At 43.4% G+C, this 15,931-nt stretch overlaps 1 protein-coding gene across 8 annotated transcripts in view; it reads right to left on the bottom strand.

Annotated features, from left to right (window-relative positions):
* Window positions 1-239: 239 nt before the first annotated feature.
* The window catches only part of SERPINB1 (serpin family B member 1), a 35,277-nt gene continuing 19,585 nt past the window's right edge, over window positions 240-15,931 (bottom strand). The window contains exons 1-9 of one of the 8 annotated variants that reach the window (XM_081827776.1): window positions 14,076-14,564; window positions 13,648-13,689; window positions 10,985-11,025; window positions 7,657-7,832; window positions 5,466-5,603; window positions 4,702-4,819; window positions 3,563-3,705; window positions 3,290-3,457; window positions 240-1,581 (exon numbers count right to left, since the gene is read on the bottom strand). In XM_081827776.1, the coding sequence (XP_081683902.1) occupies window positions 1,180-1,581; window positions 3,290-3,457; window positions 3,563-3,705; window positions 4,702-4,819; window positions 5,466-5,603; window positions 7,657-7,832; window positions 10,985-11,025; window positions 13,648-13,676 (1,215 nt within the window). In that variant the 5' untranslated portion in view covers window positions 13,677-13,689; window positions 14,076-14,564 and the 3' untranslated portion in view covers window positions 240-1,179. Of the gene's footprint in view, window positions 1,582-3,289; window positions 3,458-3,562; window positions 3,706-4,701; window positions 4,820-5,465; window positions 5,604-7,656; window positions 7,833-8,756; window positions 8,780-9,026; window positions 9,154-9,312; window positions 9,504-10,984; window positions 11,026-13,647; window positions 13,690-14,075; window positions 14,565-15,931 lie in introns of those variants that run through there. The other 7 variants (XM_081827777.1, XM_081827778.1, XM_081827779.1 and 4 more) reach the window with 7 other exon arrangements.

The following is a 15,931-nucleotide window of genomic DNA, read 5'->3' as shown; positions in this document are numbered from 1 at the left end:
ATTCTCTTCCCAGACAATGCAAGGACTTTAGAGTTTTTACCCTATTTCCTTCCAGAAGAAGAAAAGAAGGAAGGAAAGCTTTCCCACAACAGATTTGCCAGTGGCAAGTGTTGTTTTTATTCTGAGGGCTATCTTACTATCATCACGGACATCAGTACTTTCAGGCCAAGAACTACCTGTTTTATTCTTGGCTTGTCTAAGATCCAAGAGAACAAGAAGAGGACTGAGATCAGTCTGGCTTGTAGAATCTTAGGAAAATTTATTAACCAACCCACTAGTTTTGTGGGAACAAGAAAATGCAGCATTTCAAGCCTCATTCCAAGGAGTACATGTATATTAATCAGAGTCCACCCCCCACCTCCCCCCACAGCACTGCATAAAGCCATCCCATTGCCACAAAAACCTGCATCACATGATGAAAGCCAAGAACCTTCATCAGAAAACATGCAAGAAGACGGTTAACACCCCCCTCTTTGCTTAACAGTCTCTCCCACTACATTATTCTTTCTGTCATCTCTTGGCATCTTTTATTATAGGACACCTACTTCTTGACTCCATGTGATCCCACACAAACGCCACATCAGGTAGGATAAAGGAGAACAAAAAGGGGAAGGCAGGCTATCACCATATGGCTCTTCAACAGTTTGAAAGAATAAGAACAACAACCAAAAATACTAATCTTGTAGAATAAGGGATGAGAAATATTGGCCAAGGCAAGTTTGTCTTCATAACCCAGGCCCTTAATTGAGGCTCTATATTTCAACTGAATAACCATTTTTAAGCCTCCCTTCTATAATCAGTGTCTATTTGGGCTTCCAAAATTCTATCTGTAAAATAAATTACAGGATTATCATGTTTCCTTTGGCTAGCAGGAAAACATAGCAACTTCATAGACTACTATGTTGTCAAGAATCTACACATCTGATTTCTTGCTTTTTTTTTTTTTGGACTTGCATTCAAAAGTAATCACTGGACTTAGTCAATATAAAAAAAAAAAAAAGGAAAATAGATACTTGTGCCAAAGTTCATGGGTGTATGTAAACAGCAAAGAGCTGAACTGACAAGGGAAACGGAAGATCTGCTTAGGGATGGTAGTGGGATTGGCAAAGACGTGTGAAAACCGCCACCATTAAAAGTGCAGGTAATAAAGCTCTAAGCTTGACCTTGTATTTCCAGTCTCTAAGGGGAAGAAAATCTGCCCAAGAACAGGATGTTAGATGAGGGATTGTGCCGAATGAAGAAAATGAACGGATGGTCGGCAACAAAGTTCTCCTCGGGCACCAGCATGGCAAAAGTGGCTATGCCCGCGGTGGCCGCCGCCGCCTCTGTGCCCTCTTCATTCACTTCCACAAAGGACTTGTGGACAATTTTTGATATGAAAAGATCCCTGGCTCCTGACATGCCAGACAGATCAGCCTTGCGACTAAAGAGATCCTGTACACCCAGGTGGGCCAGGTGGGAGTTGAGGTCGTAGCTCTCCTCCAGCTTGAACTTGGGCAAGTGGACGTTGACTTCAACGCGGTCCAGATTCTCAGCTTTGGTCCACTCACGCAGTTTTTCCAGAGTCAACTCTTCCTCGATCTGGAATGCCAATGGGCAAAAAGAAGAGGTGAGAACAATTTTACGTAAGTAAACCAAAAAGGATTATTGAAGTGAATGGACCCATTATATCAGTTGCTAATTAGTCTCCTCTGTGTCTTGTGCCAAAACAGATTCCATTTGGAAGATGTCATTTCTTTCCAGGGATTGGTGATAATAGAACAGAGCTGTGTTCCAGGCCATCAAGGGCCCAAGTGCAGGGACTCTGGACATTGGGTCCATCAAGTATCCATCCTCCTCCCTACCATACACTCATCCACCCCACCGATCCATCCTCCCAGGACTTACTAAGCCCCTACCACACCAGCTTACTGTGCTAGGCCAGGATGACTGTATTACCTAATTAGTCAAGGGGTACAAGGGAGAATTTAAAAGCTTTCTTCTATTTATTCTGAACCCCACTGATCACAGTGGTTATCTGTGAACCTTCACAGAGCAGAAGAAATCTGTAGTAGACTTAGCTTCTAGGTAAAAATAGAAAAAGACCTCGTCCCTCCTTAAAAAGGGAGTAATATGAGTGCCCACCTTATCGCACTGTGCGAGTATTAACTTAGTCGACATACATAAAGTACTGGGCACCAGTGGGTGCTACATAAATAGAAGCTGTTCTCATGCTCTTTCCACTAGTGCTGTTGGACTAGAGCAGAACCATTACCCACTTGCTCTACTGATGCTGAGTGTTCTTTTCAGGAGGCTACAGACTTTCTTTTTATAATCAGAGAAAGAGACAAATAGAAGGAACACATCAATTCTAATACATACTCTATACGTGGAAATGGCTAATATTAGACCCCTTCCTAAAAGCAAGTTTGATCAGGGACAGGGTAGCGAAAAACCACTCAGCAGCCTAGAGACACTGAAGAAAAACCATATCTTTTTTTTTTTTTTTTTAAGATTTTATTTATTTATTTAGAGGGTTGGGGTGGAGGGGGAGAGAGAGAATCTCAAGCAGACTCCATACTGAGCGGAGAGCCTGACGCGGGGCTCGATCTCACAACCCTGAGATCGTGACCTGAGCTGAAATCAAGAGTCGGACGCTTCACCGACTGAGCCACTCGGGCACCCTGAGAAAACGTAATCTTCACGGTTTTGCCTAGTCTGAGCCCTGGCAAGACCATGACATAGCCCTTAAATGACACAGAATAGGAACCTCATACGAGGCTCCTGTTAGGAGACAGCCTGAGCACTCAAGCCAACATGTCACATGAGTCTCTTTTCTATTTTGTAGCTATTGGAAATTTAATTCACAACCTATATGAATTGCAACAAGGATGAGCAGTGTAATAGGGATTTATAGTACACGATGAAACTTAGGTACTATAATGTTTTGGGATTTTTAATTTTGAAAAAATTCGTTTTAATAAAACAGCTTCATTTTATTGCACTTTCCCCTAAAGTTCTTCGAAGAGAGTTTCCATGAGCTGCCACTGACCCATGTTACATGGAGCACACATCTTTAGATGTTCTCCACCACAACTGTTCCCTGACAGTAGCTGAAAATGTAAACTTAGGGCTTTGGAGTAGTAATGCCCATGAGCTACTTGACAAAAGAATGACAGAGCACTGGAAAGGGAGGTAACATCCGTAAACACATACGAAGCACCGACCGCTAGCACCACCAACCACTAACACGCAAGGCAGAATGGGTACAGCAGGAGGAGACATGAAGCGTGAAGCTGGGAGCTGTTACCTTCTTGAGACCCGTGGACTCATCCTCAATGTCATCTGGCAGCAGGATGATCATGCTGAGCTCCTTGCCCCGGTAAGGCAGTTCCAGCACCCGGCACTTAAGGTCCTGGATGTAGCCAAATGGGAATTTCTTCTTCTGATACATCATTTGCACGGTTTTTTTGTTTTTCTGAACAGTTGAAAAAAACAAAACAAAACAAAAAACAAATCACTCACGTTTTTATCTGCGTTCTCTTCGAGCGAAGAGTAAGTTTAGGCATTTACCTCACCTTACCTTATTCAACCGGAATGGTGTATCGGCAGTAGCTTCCTTTATGAACTCATCCTCCCAGCTGCCTTTGAAATAGATGGCATTCACCAGCACGAGTTTAGTCATGCTGTCAACCGTACCTGCAGCCAACAGTTCTGGAATTTTCCCTAAAATGATAAAGGTAGCTTTTTTAAAAATCCACGCATCAGAATTCCAAATTGGAACTGACATTTGATTAGCACTGAAATGCAATCCAAAAGCATATTCTGTACTTGATTTTCCTTTCACATAGTATTAAGTTAGGAAAGCCCTATCAGCATGTTTCTACTTTAAATAATCCAAGTAAAGGGCTAACAGGCTAAAACAGGAAATTTCTCCTTTTCTGGAGTGTATGGTAAACAATGAGCTTTACTTTGTGAATGACCATTCTTTTTCAGGAAAAAAAAATATCCTGTAAAAATACAAAATATTTTTACTCACTAGTAAATCACTTTTTCAAATCCTCTAAGTAGAAGCCTACTCTCACAAAAAAAAAAAAAAAAAAAAAAGATTTTAGTAAATATTCAAAAGGTAGGACAAGTACTCCCCTGAAACACGGGATCCACCCTTGACCAGAGCATGGCCATGAACAATTCTTTGTGGGGAAGACAGGTGTTCTGCAGCTGCCCTGACTCCTCCCACGACTAGGTTAGAGACAGTTGTGCTCGACAGTCCCAGCTACCATCCCTGATTTCTTAGACGAGAAGTGGACAAAAGTTATTTATGACCACAGCGATTCATGAGTATTCATTCGCAAGTATTAGGGTATTTCTTTCCACGAGCATGTGAAATAATCGGGGCCAGGCTGGATTTCCCTCAAATTTTTTATCCCTTTTATTCTACATTCAAGGTGAGCTTTCATTTTACAATGTAGTTTTGGGAACTTATGGGGGGAAACGTATTTAGCTGCTTCAGTTAAATCATGCTGACGTTTCCTCTGTGAAGAATTTCTACATGTGAACACTGTCCAACTGGGTGGTGCAGAGTTCATTCCCAGGGTGAACTCCAGGATTCCCAGGGTCAGGATGAGGAAACAGGAAAAAGGGAGAGGCAATCAGATGCAGGTGGGGCACCTGGCAGGCGAACATCAGTGTGTAATAATTACTTTCTGCCTGGTCTCTTACCTTCCGTCTGCCCTTTGACCCACTCATTAATCACCTTCCTCGCATCTTCAGAGGCTTGCTGAAAATCCACACTGGCCAGTTCAGCACCATACATTTTCTGAGTTGAAGTTAGGAACTCCTGTTTAAAAAAAAGGGGGGAGGGATGGAGCACTGGGTGTTATGCACAAACAATGAATCATGGAACACTACATCAAAAATTAATGATGTAATGTATGGTGATTAACATAACAATAAAAAATTTTTTTAAAAGGGGGGGAATATCATGAATAACTCCTATTACACACAGAGATAGTTTTTTTAAAGCAGAAATGGTCCTAAAAGGTACAAATTGCACTATAACAAAAAAAAATTCTAACTTCATACTTTTTTATTATGGTAAAAAAGCCACATAACATTAAATTTACCATCCTAACCATTTTTTAATGTATAGTTCAGTAGTTTGGGTGTTTGTGTAAAATTTACCAATTCTTTTCCAACGTTTGGCTAACATTTTCATAAATAAGCAAATACAGATTGTACTTGGAAATGAACTATGGAATTCAGTCTTGCTTTGGTAAAACAGCCAGGATCGATCTTTTCACTGTGAAGACTATAAAATGAAGCCAGGTCAATTAATGGGAGTCCTGTCTGTCTTATGTTTTCATTCTGTAACATTTTTCTGAATTTCTATAAAAATTAAAACTGATTTCTATGACTTGGTTATGCTAGAAAAAAAAATCTGCGCTGTCTAGTGAGTTTTTGAACAGGAAGTGCAAAGTACTTACAGGGAGGAAATTATACGTCTTCTCTCCATATAACCTATTAGCAAGTTTCAGGATATAGGAAGCTCCATGTTTGTTGATATCAGCATTCAGACTCTGAAATCTTGAATGAATCTCCTCAACCATATCAAAATGAAGAGTCTAAAATAAAGAAAACATTCTTTCTATAACCACTTACTTTGAAATTATAAGGTGATTCCTTGGCATTTGCTTCCATCAAATTAAGCTAATGTGTTTTTTTTTTTTACCGATTATTCATGATCCGTAGCCCAATATTTTATTAATTTCTCATAGGTGAACAAATAATAGAGAATCCAAAATGTGTAGCATTGTGAGACACTATAATTACAACATTAGAAACTGCTTTTACACCACTTTTTGTTATAATTCTAGTTCTACAGTATGAGTGGTTAATAAACTAAATGTTTATACAAGTCTGCTTTTGTCCCACAGAAAATCATAAATGGTATGTTCGTGGGCTTATCTTGCATCCAATATAATTTCACTGAAAGTTCTCAGAAATAAACAGTAAAAATAAGAATCATGAGCTATGCAGGAACACAAAGATATTACAGGTAGAGGGATTTTTTATTTTACTATTAGCATCAGTAACTCACTTATTTGAAAATAACTTCTTAAAAAAAAAAAAAGAAAAAGAAAATAACTTCTTTAAAGTTAACATATGGCAAAAGTTTAATTCCTCATGTATCAGTTACAAACCAAGAGTCCCTTTATGGTTTTATGAGGCCTGGGCTGGTTCTTTGCTTTTAAGACACAAAAAACAAACCTATACGTGTACAAAGTTCAGTTACTCACCAAGATATGGAATGTTTGCCTAGTTGCCATGATCGATCTGCTTCAATGGAAATAGGGGTGGGGGAGGACCTTAAAACTATTCTTTGCTGAAGGCATAAAGAAAGCCTCAAGATAGGAGCTGATAGGGGGTCCCTGAGTGGCTCAGTCAGTTAAGTGTCCGCTTTCGGCTTGGGCCCTGATCCTGGAGTCCTGGGATTGAGCCCTGAGTAGGACTCCCTGTTCAGCGGGGGTCTGCTTCTCCCTCTCCCTCTGCATCTCCCCCTGCTCCTGCACGTTCTCTCTCTCTCAAATAAATAAATAAATAAATAGAAGCTGGTATTACCCTGCAGGGAGCAACTAACAATTAGTACCAGGGGGTAAAAAAAAAAAAAAAATGTAGATTTTTGAAAATTTTAAAATGCTTTCATATCTGCAATGATGAAGAGGGCTGGTTCTCCACCAAGTACAGTAATAGAAGCTCTGCAGCTGGAACAGTCCATAAACTAGAATCCAGGGCTGGATCTTCCCTAGCGGCAGGTGCCATGTACTTTATGACTGGGACCTTAGGAAGCCCTTCACTCTTGGCACTCCTTTTCCCTAGATTCCAAGGAAAGCCAGAGTTCTCCTCTCAGAAGGAAAGAATACCTAGCACAGAAGTGCCCTGCACCCCCGCTAAGGACAGGAGGAAGGCTGGGCATCGCGCTTCTCCTCCTGCCGCCACACCCCCAAGGGCCTGGCCCCGCCCCCGCAGCGGCCGGGCTTCACCCCTCCCTCCTGGCGGGGCCCTCCCGCTCACACTGGCACGCCGTGTCACAGCCCTCACAACCACACTCAGTGCCAGGCCCAGGGCTAGGCGGAGGCAATTCGCAATCACACACCCGCTTTGTCCCCTCCAAAGGGCGCCATCGCCAACTTCTCCGCGGTGGTGCGTTTCCTATGTGTCATTATGCTCAAAAGTAGCATTCCATAGACAGGCTTTATTTACCAGCGGCGGGTCATCACATGCAAAGCAGATACTGGAAAATCCTCGTCCAGGAAGAGATGCCATGGCTTACAGGAAAGCTGTCAAGCGACAGGCACACCCAGGGGTTTCGTCAGCTTTCCTCACTGCCCTACCCTCAGCCACACAAAAAACTGCCTGGCCCATAGCAGGTGCTCAGTAAAGACTTGATCATGAAGGAAAGCCTGCATACCAGTGGATTGTTCATCGGGCTCCCTGCTCAGCGGGGAGCCTGCTTCTCCCTCTGCCCTCCCCCAACCCTCACTCACTCTCTCTCAAATAAAACCTTAAACACACACACACACACTGTAAGCTCCAAGGCACAAGTTCTCAGTACAGACTTGACATTAGCAAGGAGACGCAAGGGAAGGCAGGCTGTTTTTGTTCGTTTCTACTGACCCTGGACACCTGCGCTGCAGTATTGCCTCGAGTCCCCAGAAAGATCATGGCCAGCGCTGATGAAATGCTGAAGGGAGAGATGAAGATGTTCCCAGTAGGATTGTCCTTACTCAAAGCGCGGAACAGGTCCAAGGCGAAATGGGTGTTGGCTGTGCTCAGCTGCTCCATGGTGAAGGCTACAACACAGAACAGAGGCCCCGAGCTGCCCACTGCCCGCACCAGCAAACGAGGCAACCCGCATGTCCCCATCTCTTCCTCAGCTGGTGCCAGCCACCCTGGAACACCCTGAAACATCCTAGAACTTGTACTGTCTCTCTCTCTCCCTCTCTTTTCAGGGGGCCAAGACACTTCCCATGCACACGAATGTGGGACTGGGAATGACCGGCCAGGGGTTTAGCAGGGACACAGGACCTAGGGCATCCTAAAGGGCTCTGACCTCGCGGACAGGTGAGTCTGAGGAGGGGTCCACACTGAGCCTCTCCTGCTAAATTTAGGGGCACACGACTTTCTGTGCGCCTTGGGTTCAAGTCTCTGATTCATCTGGGCAATGAATCCATTGTCCATATTTACCTGAAATAAGAATGTTTCTAGGGGCGCCTGGGTGGCTCAGTTGGTTAAGCGACTGCCTTCGGCTCAGGTCATGATCCTGGAGTCCCAGGATCGAGTCCCGCATCAGGCTCCCTGCTTGGCGGGAAGCCTGCTTCTCCCTCTGACCCTCCCCCCTCTCATGTGCTCTCTCTCTCTCTCATTCTCTCTCTCAAATAAATAAATAAAATCTTTAAAAAAATAAAAATAAAATAAAATAAAATAAAAAAGAATGTTTCTACTAGAAAATCCTAACTACCTACCTAGGCACTAAAGCAAATTCCACTTAAGTAAATGCAGTTGTCCTCATTATTGAGATTCAGTCTAACGCTTCCCGAGGTTGAGAGTCCCAAGTCTCTCTAGCTAGTGTTGGATGTGAGCGCTTAAGAACCCACCGCAGGTCCCAGGGTTAGGCCCGGGCAGCCCGACAGGGAGAAGGTGACAGCATCCTCTCGGTCACCCCTGCAACAGTTGGGTGCACCTGGCCTTCGATCTCAGCTTAGCCACCCACTTACCCCTCGTGACTTCTCCCAGAGCCTTAATTAATGTCCCCACAGAGAGGCCAGGAAGACGACTAGCTGGGCTGGCTGCTTAGTGGGTAAGGAATAAGCTACATTATTGTTGCTGATAAATCTCTCTCTCATCTGGCCTCCTTTCCCTTCCTCCAATCGCAGGAAGGAGAAGCGGGCTCCTCCGGCCCGGGCCTGGGATTCCTGGAAACTGCCACGAACAGCTCAGGCAAGAAGGGAGAACAGGAAGAAAAACATTCTGATCCCGGGCCATACCGATTCCAGGCTCCACGCCCCGAGGAACCTAGCTCCCGCGCAGGCCCGCCCGGCCTAGCGCCCCGGACGCCGTGCCGGGGGATCCGGGGCTCCCAGGGGCGCGGGGCGCACGGCGGGGGCGGCGGGGGCGCTGTGCAGGGTAGGGGGGCCGCGCAGGCAGCAGTCCGCGCGCACCGGACGGGGCTGCGGTGATCTCTCGGCACCCGGGGCTCGGCGCCGCCGATGGAGCCCCGGCTGGCCTGTCCCGCCCGGCCCACCTCCCCACGGCGCCCGGGCCCCGCCTTACCGGCTCCGCGCTTGGACGGGCTCCGGGCGGCGCGAGGTGTGGGCAGAAGCGCTGCGGCCCGAGGCCCTTATAGCTGCGGAAGGGGAGTGTCGCCCAGGCAGGCCGCCGGCGGGCGGCGGGCAGGGCCTTGGCCCTTCCCCCCAGGACTTCCTGGGAGTCTGGGCTTGGAGGCTTGGCCTCGTAGAAGCCGAGGTGAATGGGGGCTCCGCGCAGCGTCCTCTTTTCAGCCCCTTTTTGAGTTCTAGGCAAAGTCAGATCCCTGGCAAGGATCTGATGGAATATTTCTTACTAAGATGTGAACGACTGCGATGATTATAGTGTCACCTCTTACAGGGCAAACTAGCCCCTTCGAGTCCCATCTATGTATGATATACTCCAAACTCGGAGGTTATTTGTTTATCTTTTGGTGGGGGAAACTAATTTGGGACCTCTTGCATAGGGCACAAAAGGGGCCTCCAGAATAAGAGAAAACAAAGTCCGTCCCAAACCACATCCTTGCCGTCACTGTCTTTCAGGTGCCAAAGTGGACTCCGCTCCAGTACCTCCCTCACAGGTGATGACCCCACCAGCTGAGTCGAATCACGCACCACACACCATGATAACTCACATCTGTGAGCCAGGAAGGATTGCTTACCCACTAGACAAAAATGTAGACTCACCAGTTTTTCTTCCTGTACTCTTGAAATAGAATGACTGTGGTTGAATAATAAAGGCAATAACTATTTCTGTGGGGTTTTTGTCTGTTTCTCCCTTTAAAGGTCCAGGTATGTAATTTCACCAAAATCTATGGTGTTCGAGGGTATGAAATAATTCTTAGTCCATGAAACTTCTCCCCTGTTTGTTTTTTTTTAAATCTCAACATGCAAGGGGGACAAAGGAAAAAATCCTATTGTTTTATTAGTATGGATAATATAGTGTGAATAGATTAGTAAATTTCTTTCAACTGTGATTACTTATTTATAATGAAAAGGAGCAAAAAAGATCACAGTAATGAGTAATAAAAATACTCTCCATAGTTATAAAAAAAGGCAGCAAGGTTTTAATAACTAGGATTGTAGAGGGCTTTACAGTTTATTAAAATAAAGAAATCAACACTTACGGAAAGCCAATCACAATTAACTTGAAGCGGTTTGATCAAATCTGGTAAACTCTCCACCACTTCTCATGGAGCTAGAGAACTATTTGGTAGCTTCTGCTAAGAGGTCAACGTGAGAAAGTCAAGGGTACAAAGCTGCGCTGAAAATGTGTTAAATTAAAATCTGAGACTCATAAACCAAAAAAAGAAAAGTGTTCTGACTTTTTCTTTTTTTCTCCTGACATTTTGCATTTGTGCTCACCTGGAGTTAGTAATCTGAGTCGAATATAAAATGAAACCATTTCTTAAATCAATACATTTACTGTCAAGACAAAGTAACTGTTCTGCTGAATGACACTGGAGTGTCCTACTTGTGGCCAAGTCAAGACAAAGTAACTGTTCTGCTGAATGACACTGGAGTGTCCTACTTGTGGCCAAGTCAAGACAAAGTAACTGTTCTGCTGAATGACACTGGAGTGGCTTTAAACTGTGCATGGCCACATCAAAGGTCATACAGAGATACCCTCGAACACTGGTGACAGCATGGCCAGCTTGGACAATGTTTGGCATATCTACTGAACTCAAACGCATGCTTACCCTCACTGTGATCCAGCAATTTCACCCAAGGAATTGTGCACCTGGAAATATGTACAAGAATGTTTCCAACAACATTATTTATATGAGACCCAAACTGGAAACCACCTAAATGCGCATCAACAGAAGAACAGATAAATTAATACAACAGAATAATATACAACAGTGGAGATGAACTCACTACGGCAACACGCAACAACATGGCTGAATCTCACCAACACACTGCTGAACAAAAGAACACAGACACAAAAGAGTGTTCTAGTTATGGAAAGTTCAAAAACAAAATTAATTCATGGTGTTTGAAGTCAGGAAAGACATTCTGGGGAGGAAGGAGTACTGTACTGACTCGATTTTCTTGTTACTGTACTGACTCGATTTTCTTGTTTTCTGTATTCTTGGTGCTCTGGCATTTGGGGCCCTGATCCTGGAGAGACTGCCCCTACCAGGGCTAGCTAATTCCTAGAGATAGTGATTCCCCTGATAACGAAACTGTGGCATACAAACCAACCAGCTCGGTGACTGTACTCTCGACTATCTTTTTTATCAAACTCTCACACCTCAAGCCAGTACTCCCCCTGCCCTAAATCACCCCAGGGCCAGGTACCAAACAGCTAGAGACCACCTGAAGAGCCCAGCAAAATTATTTCAACTACCCAATCGTAAGTTTTCTTAGTGTGCCTACCTTGCCTTGCCCATTTCTTCCTGCAAGAACCCCAGTAAAGGCTCTGGGCCATGCTCCGCCCTCTTGCCTTCTGCCTGGGGTGCTCCCCAGGTTCTGCATGGTCTGGCATGGTGTGGCGTGGTTTGCCTTTTACTTCTAGGGATCTGTGAGTATAAACCTCCTTCATGACTATCATGTCCATGTCAGCAGTCCTACCATAACTGACAAAAACACATCCCTGTTTCATTTTTAACACAGGGGGCGTGAGTGGGAGCAGCATGGGGTGGGGAGGGCTCTGGGGTACTGATAATGTGGCATTTCTTGACATGGGTAGTGGTTACACAGATGTATTCATTTTGTGATAATGCACTGAGTTGTACACATAACTTTTGTACTTTTCTGTGTGTATGTTATGTTATGTTAACAAACACAATTAGTTCTCAAATATCTACTGGTGCTGCTTTGAGATTTTTCTCCTGGGTTTTATAAATCTGGCTGTGGGTCTTTGAAAAAAATTAATAAAAGTTATTAAAAAGTAGCAAAAAAAATGTTGAATGCTAGTGATTATCTTTTTTCTGTCTCCCCTTTCTCTCCTGCCACAGGATCAATCAGCTTGAAGCCGGCTGGCATGTCATCCAGCATGTCCACCCCCTAACTGTGTCAGTAGCTTGTGCCCAAGGGACCCAGATGAGCTGGTGAGTCCCATGCCCTTCCTGCTCCCCCACATTCAGCAACTCACAACTCCGAATCCAGGTGAGAAGCCCTTCCCATCTATCCCTGCATGTGAGCACACACCAACCACTGGCTCAAGGGGCACAATAAAGGAGATGCAGTATAATTTTTTCAAAGACCCACAGCCAGATTTATAAAACCCAGGAGAAAAATCTCAAAGCAGCACCAGTAGGTGTTTGAGAACTAATTTGCGTTTGTTATTGATTTCTGGGTTAACTGTACTGTGGTTAGAGAACGTGAACTCTATATTGCTGTCATCTTTAGAAGTGTTTTCAGATTTGCTTTATGGTCCACCTTATGGTCAATTTTTGTAAATACTCCTGTGTATCAGAAGAAAAGATATATCCGAAATCCATTAGGGGCAGTGTTCTATATATGTGGCCATTCGGATAAGGGCAATTAATCATTTTATTCAGCTCTCTGCTTAGATCTACCAAGCATATGTAGCAAGACAATAACTAAACATCAGTATTTCCATTGACTAGCAACAGATGGAAAATGAAAAGAAAGATGCCACTTAAAGTAGCATCAAAAAAATCAAGCAAGTGGAAATATATCCAGCAAGATATATAAAAAAACCTCTCTACAGCAAGCTCTTAAACATCATTAAGAGAATTTTTTAGAAATCTAACTAAATGAAGGAATATATCATGTTCATTGAGTGGAAGTCACTATTGTAAAGATGGCTGTTTACCTCTAATTGATTTTTTAAATCAATCCCAATCCCAATCAGTATTCCAAAGGATGTGTGTGTGTGTGCGCGCGCACATGAAACTAGGCAAGCTGATTATAGAATTTGCATGGTGTTGAAAATGATCAAAACACTCTTTTTTATTGTTGTTATTTATTATTGATCAAAACACTCTTAAAGGAGAACAAAGCAAAAGGACATGTTCTGCTATCTATCAAAACTTATAAAGCTGTAGTAATTAAAATAGCATGGTGTTGGTGCAGGGAGAGACGACAAGTCAATGAAATAGAATGGAGGGTCCAGGAACAGACCTTTGCATATACTGACCCTTGATATATGACAAAAGTGGCAAGATGCCAACGGAGAGAGGATAGAATACTTAATAAGTGGTAGAGACAATTGAATATCTATATGCAAAAAGTAACGAGAGAGGTGGGGGGGCAGTGTGCCTGGCTGGCTCAGTCAGTAGAGCATGAAACTCTTGATCTTGGGGTTGTGAATTCAAGCCCCATGTTGGGTATCAAAATTACATAAAAATAAAAGTCTTAAAAGAGAGAGAGAGAAAGACGAAAAAATCCTTACCTTACATTATACCAAAATATCAATTCCATGGATATTTAAGATCTATGAAAAGCAATGTGAAAAATAAAGCTAAATAAACTTTTAGAAGAAAATGTAGGAGGTATTTCCATGAGTTTTCAAAGAAGACAAAGAAAGCATTTGGTATAAAGAAAGCAATTAATAAATCTGATTACTTTAAAAATAAGAATTTCTGTTTATTACAAGGACACCATTAAGAGTTAAAAACATGAGTCACACAGTTAGATGAGAATTGAATGGCATATGATGGACAAAGACTGTTATCACATGTACGTGCATGTATATAACTTATACACATCACATTAAAAACTAAAAAAAGGGCAAACAATTTGAATAAACACTTCAAAAGAGAAAATCCAAATGGCTTATAATGTATGAAAAGGTGTTAAGTACAAATTTTAATGAGATACCTTATACTCACACCGGCAAAAACTTAAAATTCTGGCAATTCCAAGTGTGGACAAAGATGCAGAGCCGCTGGCATTCTCTCACTCCTTGGGAGGATTATGAACTGGTAAAACCACTTTGGAAAACAGTTCAGTGTTATTTAAGAATGTTGCCCAGCAATTCTTCCTTCTCCTAGAGAAATATGTTCACATTTACATCAAAGACACTTACAAGAGGGGCGCCTGGGTGGCTCAGGTCATGATCTTGAGATCCTGGGATTGAGCCCTGCATTGGGTTCCCAGCTCAGTGAGGAGCCTGCTTCTCCCTCTTCCCCTGCTGGTGAGCTCTCACTCTCTCTCTCTCTCTCTCTGGCATAAATAAAATCTTTAAAAAAAAAAAAGACATGTGGGCGCCTGGGTGGCTCAGATGGTTAAGCGTCTGCCTTCGGCTCAGGTCATGATCTCAGGGTCCTGGGATCGAGTCCCGCATCGGGTTCCCTGCTCAGTGCAGAGCCTGCTTCTCCCTCTCCCTCTGCCACTCCCTCTGCTTGTGCTCTTCTATCTCTCTGTCAAATAAATAAATAAAATCTTTAAAAAAAAAAAAAAGACATGTACAAGAATGTTCAAGGTAGCTTTATTGGTGAACTGCAAAGGTCATTAGTAGAAGAATGGATACATGAACTGTGATATATCCATTCAGTGGAATACTAGGTAGAAATGAAAAGACACAAATTATTGCTGCATTCACAACATGGATGAAATTCCAAAACATAAGTTGAGCAAAAGAAGCTACATTCCAACAACTACATTTCAACTTTATTTCATTTATACAGATCTCAAAATCAAGCTAAAGCAAACTGTACTGCTTTAGAGAAAAGCAAGGAAATGATTGCAAAAGTCAGAAGAGTTGTTACCCGTTGGGGGATGTGGGGGCTGTGATCTGGAGGGGTCACGTGGAGGGGAGAGTATTTGATTTTTTTGACTTGGGTTACTTGAGTGCATGCTTTATAATTAGCTGTTCCATTACTTTTATGATCTGTGCAGTACATTTTACGATAAATGAGATAAAATCATACCAAGTGATCTAACAGACTGACATAGAACCAAATGCCTGACAAGGTGCTGTATCTGTAATTACAAAGTTAAATTAAGAAATGAGTAGAACATAGGAGCCAGAGATAAAGGAGTACTGGGCAGGTGCGTGAGCAGGTGAGCTGGTTCCTGTACCAACCCTACCTCCCTTGACAGCCCTCTGGTGAGATTCCTCCCTGTGCTCGGTGCTGCGTGGCCCCCTGCTGGAATGCTCCGTGAGGGATGCGGCGCTGACAACAGAGGGCTGTAAGGAGCGCGTCCCCAGCCTGCTGGACGAGACATGGAGGGGCTTTGCCAGGCTGTGGCAGCGTCGCCTGAAGACAAGACCAGACCCTTCCTCTGAGCTGTCTTCCAGGGTTGGTAAGTACTATGCAGCAGTAGCTGAATTTTTTACAGACCTTTTGATTTTGTTCAGAAGTTTCCAGTCAGATGAAAGCCAGGCTTACGTAGGGGGAAAGAGCTTGCTAGGCACTTACTGCACGAACTGAGATAAGTACAAACGAATCCACAAACTTGGCATTCTTATAAAGAGTATGAAGACTCATGTGTCAAGACTGCCAGACTAGAGTCAAGTCATCTGAAATGCCAAGTCACTATATGAAAAGCTGAGTGCGCCCAACTTGATGCTCTGAAGCAAAACTGTCATATTTCTCTTTTAACTACAGGAAATACTGCTCTCGGTTTACAAAAATCACTTTTTAAGCTGAAAATATTTCCATGCTCATGGAATATTGTACATTTTGTTTATGTCTTGAGAGATTATCTAAAATAAAATATCTAGAGAGCAC

The sequence above is a fragment of the Leptonychotes weddellii genome, chromosome 8 (genome assembly GCF_054177405.1).
Source record: "Leptonychotes weddellii isolate Sample4059 chromosome 8, ASM5417740v2, whole genome shotgun sequence".
Taxonomy (NCBI): Eukaryota; Metazoa; Chordata; class Mammalia; order Carnivora; family Phocidae; genus Leptonychotes; species Leptonychotes weddellii.
This window is presented reverse-complemented; position numbering and strand designations above follow the sequence as displayed.